The sequence below is a fragment of the Tenrec ecaudatus genome, chromosome 12 (genome assembly GCF_050624435.1).
Source record: "Tenrec ecaudatus isolate mTenEca1 chromosome 12, mTenEca1.hap1, whole genome shotgun sequence".
Lineage (NCBI taxonomy): Eukaryota > Metazoa > Chordata > Mammalia > Afrosoricida > Tenrecidae > Tenrec > Tenrec ecaudatus.
In genome coordinates, this window is record NC_134541.1 from 23,369,752 (window position 1) to 23,389,997 (window position 20,246).

At 47.8% G+C, this 20,246-nt stretch overlaps 1 protein-coding gene across 2 annotated transcripts in view; it reads right to left on the reverse strand.

The window, feature by feature from the left end:
• Positions 1 to 337: 337 nt before the first annotated feature.
• Positions 338 to 20,246, reverse strand: part of DHX35 (DEAH-box helicase 35) — an 84,401-nt gene continuing 64,492 nt past the window's right edge. For both annotated transcript variants that reach the window (XM_075528752.1, XM_075528753.1), the window contains 4 exons: positions 16,125 to 16,206; positions 9,003 to 9,074; positions 7,085 to 7,196; positions 338 to 1,440 (listed from right to left, as the gene is read on the reverse strand). In XM_075528752.1, coding sequence (XP_075384867.1) covers positions 1,396 to 1,440; positions 7,085 to 7,196; positions 9,003 to 9,074; positions 16,125 to 16,206 — 311 coding nt within the window. In that variant the 3' untranslated portion in view covers positions 338 to 1,395. The remainder of the gene's footprint in view (positions 1,441 to 7,084; positions 7,197 to 9,002; positions 9,075 to 16,124; positions 16,207 to 20,246) is intronic.

Below are 20,246 nucleotides of genomic sequence, written 5' to 3' on the forward strand. Positions count from 1 at the left end.
CCCCTAAAAGTCATGGGAGGGACATGCAGGGGCTCTGGGTGCCCCGAGAGGATGAGGAATACAGGGTCCCTACAGTGGTGCCCCCTGCGAACCACTGGGTCTGCCTCAAAAGCCCAGGGGTGTGCACCTTGGCGTTTCCAGCAGCAGCGGGCTGGAACTGGCTCCTCGGTGGGCCCTCCTTTCACATGCCACCCTAGGTTTTGGGACCCGTCTGTAGGGCAGCCAGTCACCCGCTATGATTTTTAGGGCTTCCTGGGCCCCATGACTCCAGCAGCTGCTGTCTGTGTACCACAGCATCAGGCTCTGTAGCTACCCAGACTCTCCCTGAGGAAACAGACCCCTCAAGCCATCGATGGGAGGGCACATTTACTTCATGTATAAAGTGTGCTGTTGTTACCTGTTTATAAAATGGAAATAAAAATGACATTCGGGTTTGGTGCCCAAAGTGGCCTATCCAAACTTATGCCAGTAGAAAAATAAAATTCTCAAGCTACATGTCGCTGACACCGTAGGGGTGGGGGTGGGGTGAGAGGCCGTAATAGCCACTTTGTTGAAAGCAAACATCTTCACAGCAGAGCAGCTCGGGGGCAACGGCGACACCAGTGCCTGCTGGGACTGCCACGCCACACCGTGTTCTTGCAGAAAGACCATCAAAACCAACCCCCAGTAGTCGTGGTCCTGAGCTGGAGGTGTCAGTCCCTGGGCGCTGCCCGACCCTTCAGTCTGAGCCCCAGGTCCTCCCTCGGGAAGACTCCGCCCACTGCCAGGGCGGCAGGAAGGCAGGCTGAGTCCCAAGGAAAAGGGACTGCGTCTGGCTAACATGGGACGGTGCCAAGTCCTTTCTGCCCATCACCAAGCCCTTGGCAAGTCTCCTGGCTGCAGAGGACAGGGGCATGGTTTGGGAGACCCTGTGCCTGAGAGACATGCTCCTTGATGATTTGGGCGGGAACAGCCAGTGATTCCAAGGTCTCATGATGTCTTCGGTCCCAGCTGGTTCTGCCCAGGCAGAGCAAGCACGGTGTGGGCACAGATGTGAGCCCGGCAGGGCCAGCCTGCCCAGCGGGAACTCTGTATGCTGCACATACCACTTCACCGTCGGTGGGGCATACCTCCTAGCTGCCCGTCAGGCTAGGGGTGGCAGCTCTAAGTGCATGCTGCGTAGTGAGCGCTCACAGTGCCTCCCGGTGGCCTGTGCGGTGCCCAGGAAGCTGCCCTGGCCTGCCCATGCAGAAACGCCTCCGGGGTCCCAGCCAGGGGCGATGCTGAGGGGAGCGGGAAGGAGGGGGCTAAGGACGGGCTGCAGTCCACTTCAGCACTGGGAAGGTCCTCGTGAACTAAGCCAGTTCTCACCCGAGGGACGCCCAGCAGTCTCTGTCCACTGCTGCCTAGCTCTGCTCACAAGTCCTGGACCTTGGCCCTTTTGGCTTTCAGAGACAGGTGCTGCAAGAGAAGAGAAAACAAGGAAGAAGGAGCTGTTATACCAACCAACCGACAAGTCAGAGTCAACTCTGGTGACCAAGTGTGAGAGCAGAACACTGACTGCTCCTGAACCCGGTCACCATCCGAGATGTGCTGGAGGCCACGTCACAGCACGCGAGTGCCTTGGGACTTCAGAGACTCATCTAACACCATCCAGAGGGTTTCACTGGCTAATGTTTGCACGCCCGTTCCCAGGACTTTCTTACGGGTCTTGAGGACCATGGATGCTGTTGCTATGGGCAATACCGGTGGCATGGCTTCCAGCACCATCGCAACAGAGAAGCCACCACAGGCAACAGATGGCAGGTGGTGGGTAATTCACATAGAAATTCTACACCATGGGAAGAAAAGCAAAGGGACAGAACAAAAGTGGCTGGCAGATGGCGAACCCGGGAAGCAGATAGGGGCCTTAGGCCATTCCCAAGGGGCACCACAGGCCCCGCAGGAAGCCCTCGGTGGAAGTCGGCTTTCTGAGACATGGGTCATTATCTAGTTCCCTCTGTCCCAGCTACAGCCCGGCTCTGCAGCCAAACACCTGCACTGCAGGTACGCTGGGAAGGCGGCGGTGGCAGGGAATCTCCCCAGGCTCTGCCAGGGAAAAACAACTGATAAACCATGGCAATGGAATCATGACAATCAGGTGGCAGGGGCTGCGGGAGAAACCACTCCTTAGCTTCTACGGTAAAGCCCCAAGTGCTAGCCTGCTACAGTGCACGTGTGAGTGGACGGGTGTGTCCCCAAATGTGGGGTCCCTGACAGTCCCTCTGTGGGGGCGGTGCATGCTGTGCATCAGTGAGCCCATCAGAGGCACAGGCGCGCTGCCTCAAGCCCCGGCTGCCAATGGAGCAGACCCATGGTCCCAGCAAGCTCAGGGTTGAGCCTCATGACTGCACATTTCTGTATGGCTTCCAGGTAGTGGGACCCTCAGCTGAGAGAGGGGGCAGGTCCGGGAGAGCGGGGGTGGGAGAGTGCAGTGCCTGTAGGTGATGGAATCTACTGAGCTGCAGGAACCCAGACCCTATCCACTTAGGCCTGAAAAGAGATCATCAGAGATCATTCGCAAAGGCCCCAGCTGGGGGATAGCCCTAAAACCCAAAGATGGCCCCTAAAAGCAAGGAGACGTGGAGATGTGTCCTTGCCCTCCCAGCGCAGACCCTGCTGAATTTCCGAGCTCTCTCATCTCACACTTCGACACACCCAGAGCCTCAGCCCGGGGCTGGGACCGTTTGGTGCTTGTTTCTGGGGAGAGTGTTGTGGATACACAGGGCTGACTAGGCCCTTTCAGGCCTCTCTACAGGGTGAGGGTGGCACACTTGGGGTGCCAAGGGCAGAGGGGGAACATCTGAAAGGCGGCAAGGCAAACCTACCACATCCGGGCAGCCGGCAAGCTAGCGAATGCATGGAGAAATCAATCCACTGCCCCACTGTGATGGGGTGATGACTCAGCTTCTCGGTTCATTCTGTTCCCTAAGGCTCACTAAGGAAATCCAGGGCATTTTCAGGTTGGTTGCCCCTCTCTAATAACACCTAACCCCTCTAACGAGCACTTTACCACTGCGCCCTTCTTTGTGCAGGCTCTGCTGCCTTCTTTTCTCTCAGGCATTGGCAGCTTCTGGCAGTCTAAAATATTGTTCGCCAACACCTTGGTCCAAATGTAACCATCCCTCTCCCTCGAACGGACTGTCCAGCTTTCAAAGCAGAGGCGGCAACTGGAAAGACTATGGCTCAGACCAGGCACCCCTTAGTCTGTGCAGGCACCGCCCGCCCGGTGCCTCAACACTTGACACAGATCTGGTGCAGCACATCTGCCCAAGGAAAGACTTCATCTCATTTCTGCTACCACAGGCATTGACTGTGGATCTAAATAAAATGAACTTCAATCTTCTCCATTTATGAGGATGTCAGCTGTTGGTTCAGTGCTGAGGATGTTTGTTTTCTTTACAATGAGGTGTGATCCACAATGAAGGCTATCGTCTGGCCTTCATCAGCAAGCGCTTCAAGTCCTCCGGACTCTCAGCAAGCAGAGTTGTGCCACCTGCACACTGCACGCTGTCAACGCGCCTTCCTTTGGTCCTGATGCTGTGGTCCGCCTACGTCTTCATGCAGGCCAGCAACTGGGACCATCTGCTCAGCATACAGACTAAGCACAGCGAAAAGAACACAACCCTGACGCACATTTTCCCCGATTTTCAATTATGCAGTATCCTCCTTTTCTGCCTCGTGCACAGATGATTCATGTACAGATTCCGCCTGAATCGGAACGCCCATCTTCTTCATGCTCTCCAGAGTTGGTTATGAACCGCAAACTTGAAGGCCTTGCACAGTCCAAAGAAGCACTAGTGAACATCACTCTGGCACTCTCTGCTTCCAGCCAAGGTCCATCTGACACCAGCAATGATCTCCCTTGGTCCACGTCCTCTTCGGAATCTGGCGTGAATTTCTTGTTGCTGTACTGCTACATTCGCTTTTTCATTATGTTCAACAAAATTTCACTTGCATTCAGTAATTTCCACATTCTGTTGGGCCACCTTTCTTTGGAATGGGCACAAACACAGATTTCTTCTAGTCAGCTGGCCAGGTAACTGTCTTCCAAATGTCTTAGCACAGACAAGGGAGTGTTTGCCGAAACATTTTATTTGCTATCCTGTCAATTCCTAGAGCCTTGTTTTTTATCATTGTCATTGATGCTGTTTGAACTGGTTCTTGATCATATGCCACCTCTTGAAGCAGATAAAGGTCACGTGACTGCGTGCATTCCATCTATTTTGGTTGCTCTCCATCACTTAATATTTTGCCATAGAATCCTTCAGTAACGCATCTTGAGGCTTGAATTTTTGCCTTCAGTGTAAGAGCATTTTCTTCACTTTTTGGTTTTGCACATTTCATTATACGAGGGGGCAGCCTTTAAAAAACAGAAAGAAGTTTGGCTGGGTGGAGCTTTCACAGTATGTTGTGGGTTTGTTTTTTTTTTTTTGCACTAGGTGAGCATCAAGCAACTCGCTGTGAGTTAGTGCACCCAGAGGCGTTGCCTGGGAAGGTTTTCTCTGGTCACAGTGCATTTTTTCGTGAAAGCAGTTTCACTCGAACCTCGTTTTTTTGTGATGGCCGACTTAAGAGAACAGCGTGCACTGTGAATTGTGTTTCCTGCTTGGGACAAATCCCACAGAAACTGTTGTGATGTTGAACACAGCTTACAGGGACAGTGCTACGGGAAAAACTCGAGTGTAAGAGTGGTTTTGTGTCACAAAAGGTGAAATGTCCACTGATAACAAACCAAGCTCGTTCTGGACATTCCCGAACAGATGAAAATGCTGATTTGGAGTTTGTTCCTCCAGGTCACACTGTGAATGTAGCTTTCAATGTAGACGCTCTGGAAAGAGTGTGACAGCGAGCAACAAAAGGCCTCGTCTGTGGCGCACGGGGAACTGGCTTAGTCACGACAACGCACCTGCTCGCACAGCCAACTCGGGGCGCCAGTTTCTTTGGGTGTTTTCCTTTCTTTAAAAATCAGTGTACTGGGGGCTCATACAACTCATCACAATTCATTGTGTCGAACACATGGGCACATCTGTTGCCATCATCATTCTCAAAACATTTGCTTTCTACTTGAACCCTTGGTAACAGCTAATTTCCTCTCTCCCTCTCCCACCTTCCCTCATGAACCCTTGATAATTTATAAATTATTAGTATTTTGTCATGTCTTACACTGTCCAACATCTCCCTTCACCCATTTTTCTGTTTTCTATCCCCCAGGGAGGGGGTTATATATAGATCATTGTGATAGGTCCCCCCCCCCACCTTTCTCCCCCATCTTCCCCTTCCCCTCCTGGTATCACTACTCTCATTATTGGTCCTAAGTGATTATCTGTCCTAGATTCTCTGTTTCCAGCTCTCTTATCTGTACCTGTGTACATCCTCTGGTCTAGCCGGATTTGTAAGGTGCAGAATTGGGATCATGACAGTATGGGAGAGGAGGAAGCATTTAAGAACTAGAGGAAAGTTGTATGTTTCATGATTGCTACCCTGCACCCTGACTGGCTCATCTCCTCCCCACGACCCTTCTGTAAGGGGATGTCCCGTTACCTACAGATGGGCTTTGGGTCCCCACTCTGCACTCCCCCTCATTCACAGTGATATGATTTGTTACTTTTTGTTGCCTGATACCTTATCGCATCGATACCTCATGATCACACAAGCTGGTGTGCTTCTTTCATGTGGGCTTTGTTGCTTCTCAGCTGGATGGCCACTTGTTTACCTTCAAGCCTTTAATACCCCAGACGCTGTATCTTTTGATAGCCAAGCACCATCGACTTTCTTCAACACATTTGCTTATTCACCCACTTTGTCTTCAGTGATCATGTCGGGAAGGTGAGCATCATGGAATGCCAGTTTAATAGAATAAAGTGTGCTTGAGTAGAGGACCAATGTCCATGTGCTACTTTAGTACTAAACTTATCTCTATAAACGCCCTTTGCCTCCTAGTTCTTTCCTCTATTTCTTTTTACTTTCCTCTTGTCCCACCATCATGTTCACCCTTCATTTGGGTTTCAGTAATTCCTCTCAGTTACATTGCCCCTGATCAAGCCCTACCAGGCCTCTTACACCCTCCTCGCTGTTGATTCTGGATCACTTGTTGTTCCCTTGCGCCCAAGTTGGTTAATACACACTTCCTTTCCTCTGCCTCCCCCTCGGTGCACCAGTTTTTGGCAAAAACAAAACAACCAGCCTATTTCTCTTGCCCTACATACCCTTACTCACCTGACTTCACTCTGTGCAACTTCTTTTTGTTTCCCTGAATGAAAAGGGACATGAAAGGACAGTGATTTGACAATATAAAAGAAGAAAAAATAAGGGAGGTGCTGTCAGCCATCTAAAACAGATGAGTTCCGAAAATGTTTCCAAGAATGGAATTGCAGATTTGACGAATGTATTAAGTGTAACAGAGGGTACTTGGAAAGTGATAAGGTTGTTTTGTAAAAAAATTTAAATACGTAACTTTGGGGGGTCAGGAAATCAGTTTTCGGGGGGTGCCCCCACATAATGCTTTGTCTTCGTGAGCTGCCTTCTGAAATGTTCTGTTTCGCTCATTTACGTCACTTCAGAGTCTTTTGACATCACTTTGGTCTTTTCTTGCTTTCTTGCCTTTTAAATGACTTTGCTTTATGCGTGAATGACGTTCTTGAAATCCTCCCACAACTCATCTGGTCTGTGGTCATTAATGTTCCCTGCATCAAATGTGTTCTTGAAATGGTCTTTAGATTCAGGTGGGATATGTTCCAGGTCTTATGGACTTGTTTAGGTTTCTTCAGCTTCAACTTGAGAGAACGTCTTTGCGAATGGCTCCGAAGAAAGAACTAAGCGAGAAGCAGAGCTGATGACACCATTTCTTTTGTGTCTTGTGGAGCTAAGAGGACTTACGTGGAAGGGGACTTCACTACAAGGAACTTAGGCAGTGCTTTTCCCAGAGCGTGCTGGAAGACTGGGAAATGGCCTTTCACTCAATACCCTACCATAGGAACAGTCAAGTTAAGAGTAGGTGCATATTAACACAATACAGAGAGGCGGCGCTCAGGCAGTCTGGGCGACAGTCTCTGTCCAGTCCTACCGTTCCTTGCTGATAGAAGTGAGGAGCCAGCTCCAACAGCCACGCGGATTCTATAGCGGTCACGTCTCTCATGTAGTACTTGGCGGTTTGTATGACTTCGTTGTAGATCACCCTAAGACAATAAAAAAAACAAGAGCTTGTTTTTATTCTTAGATGATAAACCAGAGTCATAATTATTAATCTGTTTGTTTGAGGTGGTTTTTCTTTTCCCTTAACCTTTAACAGTTCTCTATTCTAAACACTATTAACGTTGCTCATGTCAGCCCATGACTCTGCAGGCAGGTAATGTGTCCACTTTACAGGTCAGACTCATGAGTCGCACATGAGTTCTAGGCCATCTCTACTATCAGCAGACCTGATTCTAAAAGGGGTTGGAACTAACTATAAAGAGACGTAAGGCTTTGTAAATTGATGAGAAAATTCTGTATCTAAGAGTTTTATGGATGTTCATATTTGTCACATTATATCTTTGATTATACATAAATGATTCCATATTTTTTCCTTTCAAATAAGTAAAGTAAAACAAAGAGTTTGCCTGAGGTTAAGATGACCCAAGAACCAAGAAAATTCTCTCAAATGCCCAGATCTCAGACCACGGAAGAACTGATGCGGGGAGATACTCAAAGAGTCCAGTTAGGGCTGCCCTCTCAACCACAGCCACCATGTCCCGTCACAGCCTCTGTCACAAAGCGGTGGGCACTGTCTCAGCCCACCCCTGCCCCCACAGTGTGGATCTCTTTCAGGACTGCCACTACTTCCACATCCTTCCGGGCCCCTCAGGAAGGCAGCAGGAAAAACAAAAGCCTTTTTCTCTTTTAGATGATGTAATAATCCAAAAGTGAACAAGTCCTTAAAAAAGACCCCAGAACTGGGATTTGGCTTCCCACTTCACCTTAAATCACACCCATCCCAGGAGCTTCCACTGGAGAGGCACTGATGACAGGATAAAGTCGAGCTCCTGGCCAGGGGGAACACACCTCCCGCCCTATTGCCCAGCAGGATCACCTGGGGGGCATTTGCACCGCAGACTGCTGGGCCAGAGAGTCTGCTTTTCTAACAAGTACCCTGGAGCTGCTGATGCTGGCCAGGGACCACACTGAAAACCACTGGGGCCGGAGCATCCTTCAAAGAACCTCCTACCCTCTAATTTAGCCACCACCACCATCCCTCCCTGCTCCACGCTTCTCCAGCCATCGGTGGTAAAGGGCGACTCATATTTCAAACTCTCAATCCCTCGTATAGCTCTATTTTGGAAAATATGATACAAATGATTTTTTTAATGAAATGAAAAGGGTACACAAAAACACAAGCCCCAATATTTTCCATTGTTAAATTGGGCAGACATAATTTAGCCTTCAAATTACCACAAAAAATGTGGAGACACCTCCCTTCACTTCTGTCCTGATGTCTTCCCAGACGGTGGGTGGACCAGCCACCCTGAAGAAGCCCCTCCCCCAATGCCACCACCTCCTCAGGCTGAAATGTCCTCGGCATCCACTCCTGCCTCTAAGACGCCTGCCTCCAGCCCAAATCAAATGTGTTCTCCTCCAAGAAACCAGTCCTATGCATGAGATGCCACCTCAGAGTGGCGCACACTCGTCCTTCCTCTACAGTCCTGGAGCTGGGTTTGTGTCCACGTCACTGCAGAACAGGGCTGGGCTAGCGTGCGGCGAGCGGCGAGCGTCTCACCAGTGGACAAGCACGTGCAGCAGGAGAGTGAGACGAGGCACTGGGTGCTGGCCTGGGAGAGCTCTGACGAGCGCAACCTCCCCAGATGATGCGGCGCAGCAAAGTCAACGAGGGCACGGCGCCTGCCTGGTTTCCAGGCCCTGTGCCAGCCACGGGGGCACCTGGTGACCAACAGCAGCGGGCTTTACCTCCCGGGCAGTTAGAGCGCCAAGAAGCGGCAGGGCCTTACCAACGAGGTGGCTTCTCTGCATACAGAACTGAGGCAGGATGGATGTGCAACTCATGGTCGTCCCGGATGGTCCTGAAAAGAGAAAGAACCATGTCCAAAAAGTGCTGTCATGGAAGCAAGACCTTACTGGCCTCATGGTGTTCTAGGGGTTCACTTGGAGATCCCCTGCCTCCTATGCTCGCATCGTGGCTCCGGAATAGAGGCTGATCTCTTGGGACTTGCACAGATGTTCCCGTAGTAGGACATCCATCCAGTAGAAGTAACCCTTATTTTGTGTGGCACGGTTTTTTGGTTAAAGGGGGTTTCCAGGAGTAGTTGGGTTCAAGGTTTGAAGAGTGTGTGAGTGAGTGTGTGAGTGAGTGTGAGTGAGTGTGTGTGTGTGTGTGTGTGTGTGTGTGAGTGTGTGTGTGAGTGTGTGTGTGTGTGTACATGTGCTACAGCATGGCCCATTCACTCAGTCAAACTGGTCAGTAGTGGTGGCCGAGCACCATCTAGTTCTCCTGGTCTTGGGGTACTTGAGGGCATGACTCATGTTGGCTATCAGACTTGTACACTTGCTTTGCTCTGTGATTTCAATTACCGGTACCTTCCTAACACTTTTGCTTCTGACAACTAAGGGACCAATAGTTGTATCTTAGATGACTGCTTACAAACTTATTAAGACCCTCGATATCCCTCACTGTTTTAATTTACTGAATTGTTTTGTGTCCCACCATATGGTCGAACCTGAAAATGGCCCACGTGCACTGAAGAAAATGGTATTAGTCTGTTGATGGACAAGATTCCATCTATGTCAGTTCAAATTGGTTGAGGGCTTTACTTCCATCCTCAGTGTCCTCACTGATCTTTTTCGATATTCTGTCAGTAATTGGAAGTAGGGTGGCACCTCTATCATTGTGAAGTTGCCAATTTCTCTTTTCATATTAGTATTTACTGCATGTATTTTGTTTGGTGCATCACTATTACACACACACACACACACACACACACACACACACACATCACTGCCTTCAAGTTGATTGACTGATAGTGACTCTACAGCAGTGGTTCTCAACCTTTATGCCTCGACCCTTTAATACAGTTCCTCATGTTGTGGTGACCCCCAACCATAAAATTTTCACTGCTACTTCGTAACTGTCATTTTGCTACTGTTATGAATTGGGCAACCCCTGTAAAACCGTTGTTTGACAACCCCCCAAAGGGGTCGCGACCCACAGGTTGAGAACCGCTCTCTACAGGGTGGCCTAGAACTGCCCCACTAGGTTTCCGAGGTGATAAACCATCACAGGAGCAAAATGCCTGACCTTTCTCCCACGGAACAGCTGGGGGTCTAAACCAGCAAGCCTGCAGTTGGCGAGCCTAACTGACCAACAGCCACCAAGGCTCCTGCACAGCCATTAGGGGGGGTGCATTCGTAAGCGTTACGTCTTCTTGCCCAACTGACCCTTCACTATGTCCTTTCTTGTAGTAGGATTCTGATTTGTTTTATATGATAACAGTATTGCCATTGTTTTTGTTTAGTGTTTACACAGAATATTTTCCATCTTTTTATTTAAAGCTTGTTTATGTTCATATGCCGACAGTATGCTTTGTATAGGCACCAAGAGAGTAAAACCATGTGCCACGCTCTGCTTTTTGTAAAGGAAGTCTGAATCATCTATACTTGAGGTTATTACTAAAAATGAAGTCGCCCACCTCATCCAGTTCGCTTTTGCTTTTTGAGGGCCTCCTATCTTCTTTGCTTTTCTGTTCTCATTTTCAGTTTTGCTTTGTATTGGTTTGCTTTTGTCGCCTTCTGTGTATTTTCTCTCCTTGATTTTTTAATGGTTTCCACACAGATTATATCACACGACTTACAATTGTGACAACTTTTTTAATTTGTACAAAAGCTAACATTTGACCTTAACATATTAGGTCTATTCCTGATATGCTATCCTGCTCCCATTTCTGTGGCTCAGTCTTCATTCACATCACGATACATCCTATATCCAATATGTTCAATACACTTTTCCTTATACCTATTTCTTACAATCTTGATGTTGTATCACTTGTGGAGTTGTACTATTGAGTTTATTCCCTGAAAATAACATATACTGGGTCTTTTGGTTGCTTATAATATTGCATTTAGGGGAGACCTCTCCTTTTTCCCTGGTAGGATAGATTTGTCACTAATGTTCTTGCCCATCCAACTGGAGAGCCTCCGGGAGTAACACTTGCAAGACTGGTCTCACGGTGACAAATCCCCAGGGCTTCTCTCCTCTGTGGAGTGTCTTGACTTCCTTCTCAATTTTGAATGACAACTTTGCTGAGTAAAGAGTTCTTATTGGACAATTGTTTGCATTCAATATTTTATATATGTTACTCCACTAATCTTTTGGCTTCTAGAGTTTCTGGGAAGAAATCTTCACTGATTTTTATGATGAACTCTTGGGGTGTCAGGTGTTTTTCTCTTGCTACTTCCAGAATTCTCTTTTCTTTGGTTTATACATACTAGGTTACAATGTTTTGCTTTTGTTTTCATTTATTCTAATTGGGGTTCATGTAGTATTTTTTGATAATTGCAGGCTTGTGAGGGAGGGGAGTTTCTACTGTCCAGGCCTGGGAAATTCTGAGTAGCTCTTGAAAGGTTTCCTGTGCCTTAACTGTTTGTTTGTTTTTATGTTTTTTTGGTGTGTTTGTTTTCGTTTTCAACTTTTTTAGCTCTACACAGTGATTATAACATACAACTAGGAAGGAAGGAAGGCGGGAAGGAAGAAAGGAGGCAGGAAGGAAGAAAGGAGGGAGAAACCTTAATTGTTTGTTACAGTGGCCCGGGCACTCCAATAACTACTATGAAACTGCCTCACTGAGTCTCCGATTCCCATTGAGCTTTGCTCACTTTCTGGACTCCTTTCTCCGGTTCTTCCCAGTCCAGTCACACGTCTTTAGTCCGCTTAGTCTGTCCTTCTGCCAGCTCACCTGCTCTCCGGAGAAGAACTCCGTATACCTTTGTTACAGCAACTCTCTCTGGTCCCCATATTTCCAATGCCCGTAGGGCGGTCTCTCAGTTTCTCCCTCCACTTGTTTCCTAATCTCAGTAATGTTGTTTTGTGCGTACTTTTTGCATTCTTAAATATATTTCAAATAAATATTGGAGCTTTTCCTAGTTTTTAGATATATATGTGTACTCTAATTGGTTTCATTTCTGTTTTCTGATGTTTGTGGGAGATTTTTTTCTGGTGAGACTTGATTCAGTACTGTGTTGAATCTCTTTCAGCCTGGTGCCTTTTAAGGTCCTCCTGGTTCTGGTGCCCATTATCTGGGGTTTTGGTGAGATTCAACATCACTGTCTTAGTGCTAAGGTCTGCCTTTGCCCGCTTCCTAGGTGTGTGGCCCTCAAACTTCCACCTTCAGGTTTGCACAGCTTCGACCACTTGCTCAGGGTAGCTCCCATTCTAGAGGCTACACAGAGTCATCCCGATGTGCTCCTGCACGCTGCAGGTGCGAGTGGGTAGGTTCTCCCAGTTTCTGAGCTGCCTCCTGCTCCTCCCATCCTATTTCTGAATCCACCTTCATTCTCTAACACCTCAGCTGCTCCCTGGAGTTGTAAGGTCTCAGTCTGTGTGTGCTTATTCATTTTTCAGTGGGTCAGGTGCTGGACGATGAACGGGAGTCACCACACACTTTGCCATGTTGCTCCACCCTGACAGGATTTTTTATAGTATCCAAAAAAGGTATATAGCTTGTACTTCACAACAAAACTGTGGTTCCCCACCTTCTCTTACACAGTTCCTATACCCCAAAAGAATAAATCACACTGAAAATGGAAGAGGAAATGAGCATGGGCATTAATAAAGAACAGGGGAAAAGCCAATGCTCTATCTATACCTGCAATGTGTCGTATCGGGAGATTCTCTTGCAAAACCATTTCCTCAAGGAATAATACACGGGATTGCTTAAATAAAATGTTTTCATTAAGTTAAGCAGCAAGGATAAAGACTACCTAAGGATAAGTAATGATGAGGAAAGTTCAGTTGTTGCCTATTAATTTCTCTGAAGTAATAGGGTAACTTCTACCTAAGAGTTGATTTGATTCAACAACGACCGCACTAAGCACACATTTACAGGCAACATCAGCTCAGAAGACAATGCTTACACACTGGGCTGCCTCGGCCCCAACTACACGAAGGGGGCGTGGCTGGGGGTGCCAAGCTCCTGTGCCCACACACAGCTCATCTCCACACTCTAAGAAGCACCCGTCCCCTACGGCCCTGGCTGCTCCCAAGGGCTTGGTGGCGAGCTGAGCAACAGTGACACCTCTCACAAGGACTGGCTGCTTGGAGCCTCTAACTACTGACCCTCTTTGGATTCCACTGGTGGCAGCCATGTGTCAGGGCAAAACCGCCCTCAGTTGGGTGCCTTTCAGAAGCAGACTGCCAGGCCTTTCTTCCAGGGCCTCTCTGGGAGGACGTGGGTCCCCACCCTTTTGGTTAGCAATCAAGCATTTGCACGGCCTACAGACAACCCGGAACCACCTAGGGTACCATCATCGCTCATATTTTTGTTGAGAGCACTGACTAGTTTTCTATATGCTAGTAGAAATTACTAATTAATATTCATGATGGTGGAGGGGAATCAAGATGACAAGTTAACAATACTCACTGGAGAGCTCAGGTCTCCCCAGAAAGGGTCTCACCTACAAACTGACAGAGTTGCCTCAAACATGGACAATCCTATGCTGAGGGAGAGTTCATACTGGGAGCAAGAGACTCCTGGTCAGACAGGCTGGAACCCTTGGCCTGGAAGGACTAGATCCCTCGGGACAGAAATGCAGGCACGTGCTATCGTCAGGCTCAAGTGGTCAACTCCCAGGAGACGAACAGAGAACGCACCGCTGGACTCACGGACAGAGCCCAGTGCCCCAGACAAGGGCAGTATAGCTGGCCCTCAGCTGACAGGCCGGTAGGATTTTCTATGGAGGTAAAAAGTAAAGGAAAACCAGTGTAATGGGAGAGAGTCCGGGGGGCGGGGGGAAGAGTTGAGGGGAAAGTAATTCTGACTGCTCTTTCACTAGAAGACCAGAGGATTAGAATTATGCGTTTCAGACAAGCCACGGTGTAGCTATGAACTGCAATGAGCTAAAGGGCAGAGAAGACGAACTAAGTAACAGTAATTCAAATAACTGGAATGATATACTTTGGAGAGAAAATAACTTGCACTGTGTTCATATAGACTGACAGCTAGTTGGAGGGCATCGATTCTCAGCGGTTTTCTAGGCTTGGAAAACAGAAACGGAAGAACAGACTATAGATGACAGCAGGAAGCACGTGACAGCACATGATGAAAACCAGGCATGCCAACCTCCTAAGACAAGAAACATGGACACAATTTACTAAACCGATGGTGGGGGCGGTCCTGAAAACGTCTGAAATCACAATGAATGGTCTCTGGAAAAGTTCTCTTTTTTTCAAAGCTATATATTTAAATTCTTTAACATAATAACCTTCAAAGTACTCTCCATTATACTGAATGCATTTGTGAAATATGCAATTCCATTATTGGAAACATTTTTCAAACTCATCAGTTTGTATGGCTGGTAGCACATCCCATGTTTGTTTTAATCATTTTATGAGGGGTTCATACAACTCTTATCACAATCCATACATGCATCAATTGTATAAAGCACATTTATACATTCACTGCCCTCATCATTCTCAAAACATTTGCTCTCCACCTAAGGCCCTAGCATCAGTTCCTCATTTTTCCCCTCCCTTCCCCTCCCCACTCCCTTCTTCCTCATGAACCCTTGATAATTTATAAATTATTATTTTGTCATATCTTGCCCTGTCCGATGTCCCCCTTCACCCACTTTTCTGTTGTCCGTCCCCCAGGGAGGAGGTCACATGTAGATCCTTGCAATCGGTTCCCCATTTCCAACCCACCCTCCCTCTACCCTCTCATCATTCACACCACTGGACCTAAAGGGATCATCCACCCTGGATTCCCTGTGTTTCCCAGTTCCTATCTGTACCAGTGTACATCCTCTGGTCTAGTCAGATTGGTAAGGTAGAACTGGGATCACGATAGTGGGGGAGGAGTAAGTATTTAGGAACTAGAGGAAAGTTGTATGTTTCATCGTTACTACATCGCACCCTCACCGGCTCATCTCCTCCCTGAGACCCTTCTGTAAGGGGGTGCCCAGTGGCCTACAAATGGGCTTGGGGTCTCCACTCTGCACTCCCCACCCCCCATTCACTGTGATAATATTTTTTGTTCTGATGATGCCTGATACCTGATCCCTTAGACACCTCGTGATCATACAGGCTGGTGTGCTTCTTGCATGTGGGCTTTGTTGCTTCTGAGCTAGCTGGTTGCTTGTTTACCTTCAAGCCTTTAAGATCCCAGATGCTATATCTTTTGATAGCAAGACAGCATCAGCTTTCTTTGCCACATTTGCTGATGCACCCATTTGTCTTCAGCGGTTGGGTCAGGAAGGTGAGCATCATAGAATGCCAATTTAATAGAAGAAAGTATTCTTGCATTGAGGGAGTACTTGAATGGAGGCCCAATGTCCATCTGCTACCTAAATACTAAACCTATAAATATATGCACATAAATCTATTTCCCCATCCTCATATATAAATATATTTGCATATGTACATGCCTTTATTTAGAAGTTTTTTGATTTTTGTAAAGCATTATTAGGGGCTCATATAACTCTTATCACAATCCATCCATCCATTGTGTCAAGCACACCTGTACACCTGTTGCCGTCATCATTTTCAAAACATTTGCCTTCCCCTTGAGCCCTTTGAAAAATTTTAATAGGCCCATTTAGCCCTATCGTTCTACATTAAAATTCACACATCGCCAGCCTCCAGATTAAGAATCGTCATCCTACTAGAGCATGTACTATAAGCTGTGCATGGGCTGACGTCCTGAGGAGCATTTCCAGAAAGTTAAAAGACGTTTCTTAAAGCTATGTCGCCAACCTCCACCCATTTTCGACAAAAGGCATGGTGGTATAAATTAAAAGGAAGAAATTTGATTTCTCTACAATCCCTGCATATAACTATTCGGTAGGGTTTGTGTCAATGTTAAGACTTCTCCTTTAATAAATAATGTCCCAAAGTAGCGCCTTACCTATAAGCTCCGGTAGAATGAAACCTCGCAGCATTGGCAAAGAACCCCGAAACGATGCACCTCAGAACCGGATCTGGGTCACCTACACAGATAACAGAGAGGTGAATGAGACCCTTGCTTGCCTGGTGCCCCTGTGCTCAGGTCCGTGCTGTGACGCCCCATCACACATGGCTTCACCCCCCTCCCAACTGTCTCCTGAGCCACGGCTTGGCCCTGAGCTTCCTAATGCCTGCTTGCTGGCAGTCTAACAAACCCAAGCCCAGCCCGAGTGTACAGCTAACTAAGCCAGTCCACAAACTCACCAGTGACTGCTTTTATCAGGGAGGGTCTCGCAGGAGACCCTGATGTCTTTGCATCAGACACAGACTGGAATGGCACACATTAGTTCTGTGAGTTACATGTTGCAATTCCTCAACATTTTCCGATGGTCTATTTTAATTGGTGTCTATGTTGCTGCAGTAACTATCTTCTGTGAATTTAGATGATGCACGTAGGATAGATCCCAAATTACTATGCAGAAGGATGTCATCTGTAATGACTGACTTGCTAGAGCTCATCAGCTCGGAGCTTCACGCTACACACTGACTCACTCAAGTCAGGGCCACGCCATCAAGGCAGTTCCAACTCAAAGCGACCCCGTGTACAACAGGCCCAAACAGGCAGGGCCCTGCGCCAGCCTCACAGTCATTGCTACGCTTGAGCCCACTGGGACAGCCACTGTCTATCTATCTCGTGGAGGGGCCTCGTTTTCATGGACCAAGCATGAGGAGGTCCTTCTCCAAGGACTGGCTCTCCTGATAAGACGTCAAAAGTCCTGTACATACTTGTGTATAAGCCGAGCTTTCCAGCACATTTTTAATGCAGTTTTTGTGGTAAAATTAGGTGTCTTGGCTGATATTCGTGTCGGCTTATACTCGAGTATATACGGTACATGACATGCAGTCTCAGCATCCTCCCTGGCAGGGAGGAATCCAAATAGATTCATTTGTTATTCTTGCAATCCTTGGTATGTTCAATATCCATCACCAACCACATCAATCCTTCTTTGGTCTCCCTTATTCACTGCGCAGAATCGGCACGCATGCCAGGCCATGCCGGGTGCACCTGCGTCCTCAGAGTGGCATTCTTATTCTCCAACCCTTCAAAGAGGTCATTTGCAGCAGAGCTGCCCACTGTGCGAGGCCATTTGACTCTGGCTGCCGCTTCCACGGGCAATGATCCGGATCCAAGTAAAATGACATCCTTGACAACGTCAATCTTTTCTTCCATTTATCATTATGTTGCTTATCCGCCCCATTGAAAGGATTTTTTATGTTGAGGCGCAAACCATACTAAGGCTTTCTAGCCTTTGATCTTCATCAATAAGCACGTCAAGTCTTTTCAATGTTAGCCATGAAGGCTGTGGCATCTGCACAGCACGGGTTATGAATGACCCTTCCTCCAATCCTGATGTCACTTTTCTCAGGTCCAGTTGCTCAGATTTGCACAATATACAGATTGAATGCGTATGTGAAAGGCCACAACCCTGACACACAACTTTCCTGATTTTAACTACACGATAGATATCCCTTTTTCTGTTTCAATGACCCCCCCCCCTTTCTTGGTCTAGGAGAGGCTGTGCCTGAGTACAATTAAGTGTTCTGCAATTCCAGTTTCTGAAATGTTAGCCAGTGTTTGTTAAGATCCACAGTCAAATGCCTTTAGAGGGTCATTAAAACAGAGGTAAACGTCTTTCTGGTATTCTCTACTTTGTCGAGGCCCACCTGGCATCAGTAATGATCTCCCTTATTCCACGTCCTCCTCTGAGTCTGGCTGGAATTTCTGGCAGCTCCTTGACAGTGTCTTGTTCCAGCCATTTAAAAATTATCTTGAGCAGAATTTTACCTGTGTGAGTTATCGATGAGATTATTCTGTAATTCCCACATTCTATGTGGAATGTGGGATAGCCATGAACAGCCCTCTTCCTATCAGCTGGTCAGGTAGCTGTCTTCCAAGCTTCTTGGTGGTGGGGCGTGAGCACGTCCACCATGGCATCTCTACCAGTAGTAAGTGCCCCATCAATGCCTGGAGCTCTCGTTCCGGGAGGCCTGGCCTTCTTTTCGTATCATCGAATCTTAAACAGATGCTACCCTGGGTTGTCTGCACATCCACCACTTGTGCACGAGTTCGTGGTGGCTTGCGTGTTGCTGTGAGGCTACAGGCCATGCCATCTGAAGTTCAAATGCCGTGTGGGTTCTCTTTGGCAGAGCTTAAGGACTAAGACAGAACAGCATGACCTGGTGATCTATGTCTAGAAAACTTACGAATGGTTGCACAGCACTGTCTGACACAGTGTTGGAAGAGGAAGGCAATTAAAATAGGGTGGGGAAGAGCCGACTCCTCAGAGCAGAGTCGCCCTCAATGGCATGGATGGAGTAAGGTCTTCAGGACCGTCATCCGCTGATGCCACACCACTCGACACGAGAGAAAATGCTCCACACCCCCGTGGATCTAAGGAACACGGAATGTAGGAAGCAAATCTAAAAAATGGGAAAGCATAAAAATTAAATGAACAATTGAAGATGGCTCTCGTAAGCATTTGTGAGCTGCTGTGAACTGCTAACTAGCCATTCTGAATCAGTCACTCCTAAGTGAACTTTTGTCAGACTGATGCTGGGAATGACAGATTGACGGGTAATGGCATCAAAATCATCATCACGAACATTTCAAGATCGATCCTGGAAGTACAGTGGTCACACCGACACCCCTGCAAGGAACTCCAGCTAATACTAGTAAGCAAGTCCATGTATCAGCCACGAACCCAAAGATGTAGAAATTGTCATTTTTACCAACTTCCGCCCTGACATTGACCAACTGTGAGTCACGGAGCGCTGGCAGAGACTGTGGCCTGGGGTATGAAAACTGGAAAGGCCGAGGGCAAGTCCCTGGGAAACAAGGCCTTGGTGACAGAGCAAGGCCGCTGGAGAGAACGTGACAGAATTTAGCAAGGCCTACGAGAAAGCAGGACAGCATTTGAAAATCGTAACTGCTAGTATTTTATCTTTCTTCTTGTTTCTAGTGTGTACCATGCAGTCACCTGTGTAACAGAACGGAGCAGCCCAGAGGACTTCCCAGGCTGCAGTGTTCGTGGGAGCAGAAGGGCAGATCTTCCCCCAGAGCCACAGGCAGGTTTGAAATGCCAGCGTTTCGTTCAGCAGCCAAGCACTTCCGCACCGGCCGGCCGCCAGGCTCCTTGGCTCCTTCTTCGTGGTGTGTAAAATAAAGGCATGCCTGACCCACAACAACATATTAGAGCCAACGAACTACGTATGGTATGTGAGTCAATAAGCTCCCAACAGCGATGCAACTTACAAATTTACAAATCCAGTGACAATGTCGAAGGACATCAGTTTGGGAAGAGCAGGCATCTTCTTTCATTTTCCACTTATTTTATTATGTTTAATACTTTTATTGGGGGCTCTTACCACAATCCATACATTCATCCATTATGTCAAGCACATTTTGCACATATGCTGCCATCATAATCTTCAGAGCATTTCTTTCTACTTGAGCCCCTGATATCAGCTCATTTCCCCCCTCGGCCTCCTCTGGCTCCCTTCTTCCCCGTGTCCCTGCCCTCATGTCTCCACAGTGACAGAATGGGCTGTTTTAACGTCTCAGGAAATGGTCATCTCATGTTACAGCCCATCTGTCTGTAGGGACCTCTCTCTTCACAACCCCCTGTGAGTTCCCTGAGAATAAGAACCAGGTCCTGGTGATTTCAGGTCCTGGTGATTTCTGGAACCACTTGCTCCTGGTATCAAGGCAACAGGCAGCTCTGAACAAAACTGCCGGGGCTCAAGTTCTGACTCCACCTTGCTCTCACTGGGTGACCCTCGGAGCGCTGCTCTCTGGCGTCTCAGCCTCGCTACTCTCATGTGTGAAGCAAGGGCCACAGCGCAGCACTCTTGTCCACATTAGGTGATCTCGTGTATGCAACTGCTCAGAACAGTGCTTGGCCTGTGAAAAGTGCGTGTGAGCAGGGTCAGTGTGCGGCAGCGCCTGGCACACAGTCTGCTCAAAACTACCTGCCACCAAGTCAATTCCGCCTCAGAGCGACCCTATAGCACAGAACTGCCTGTG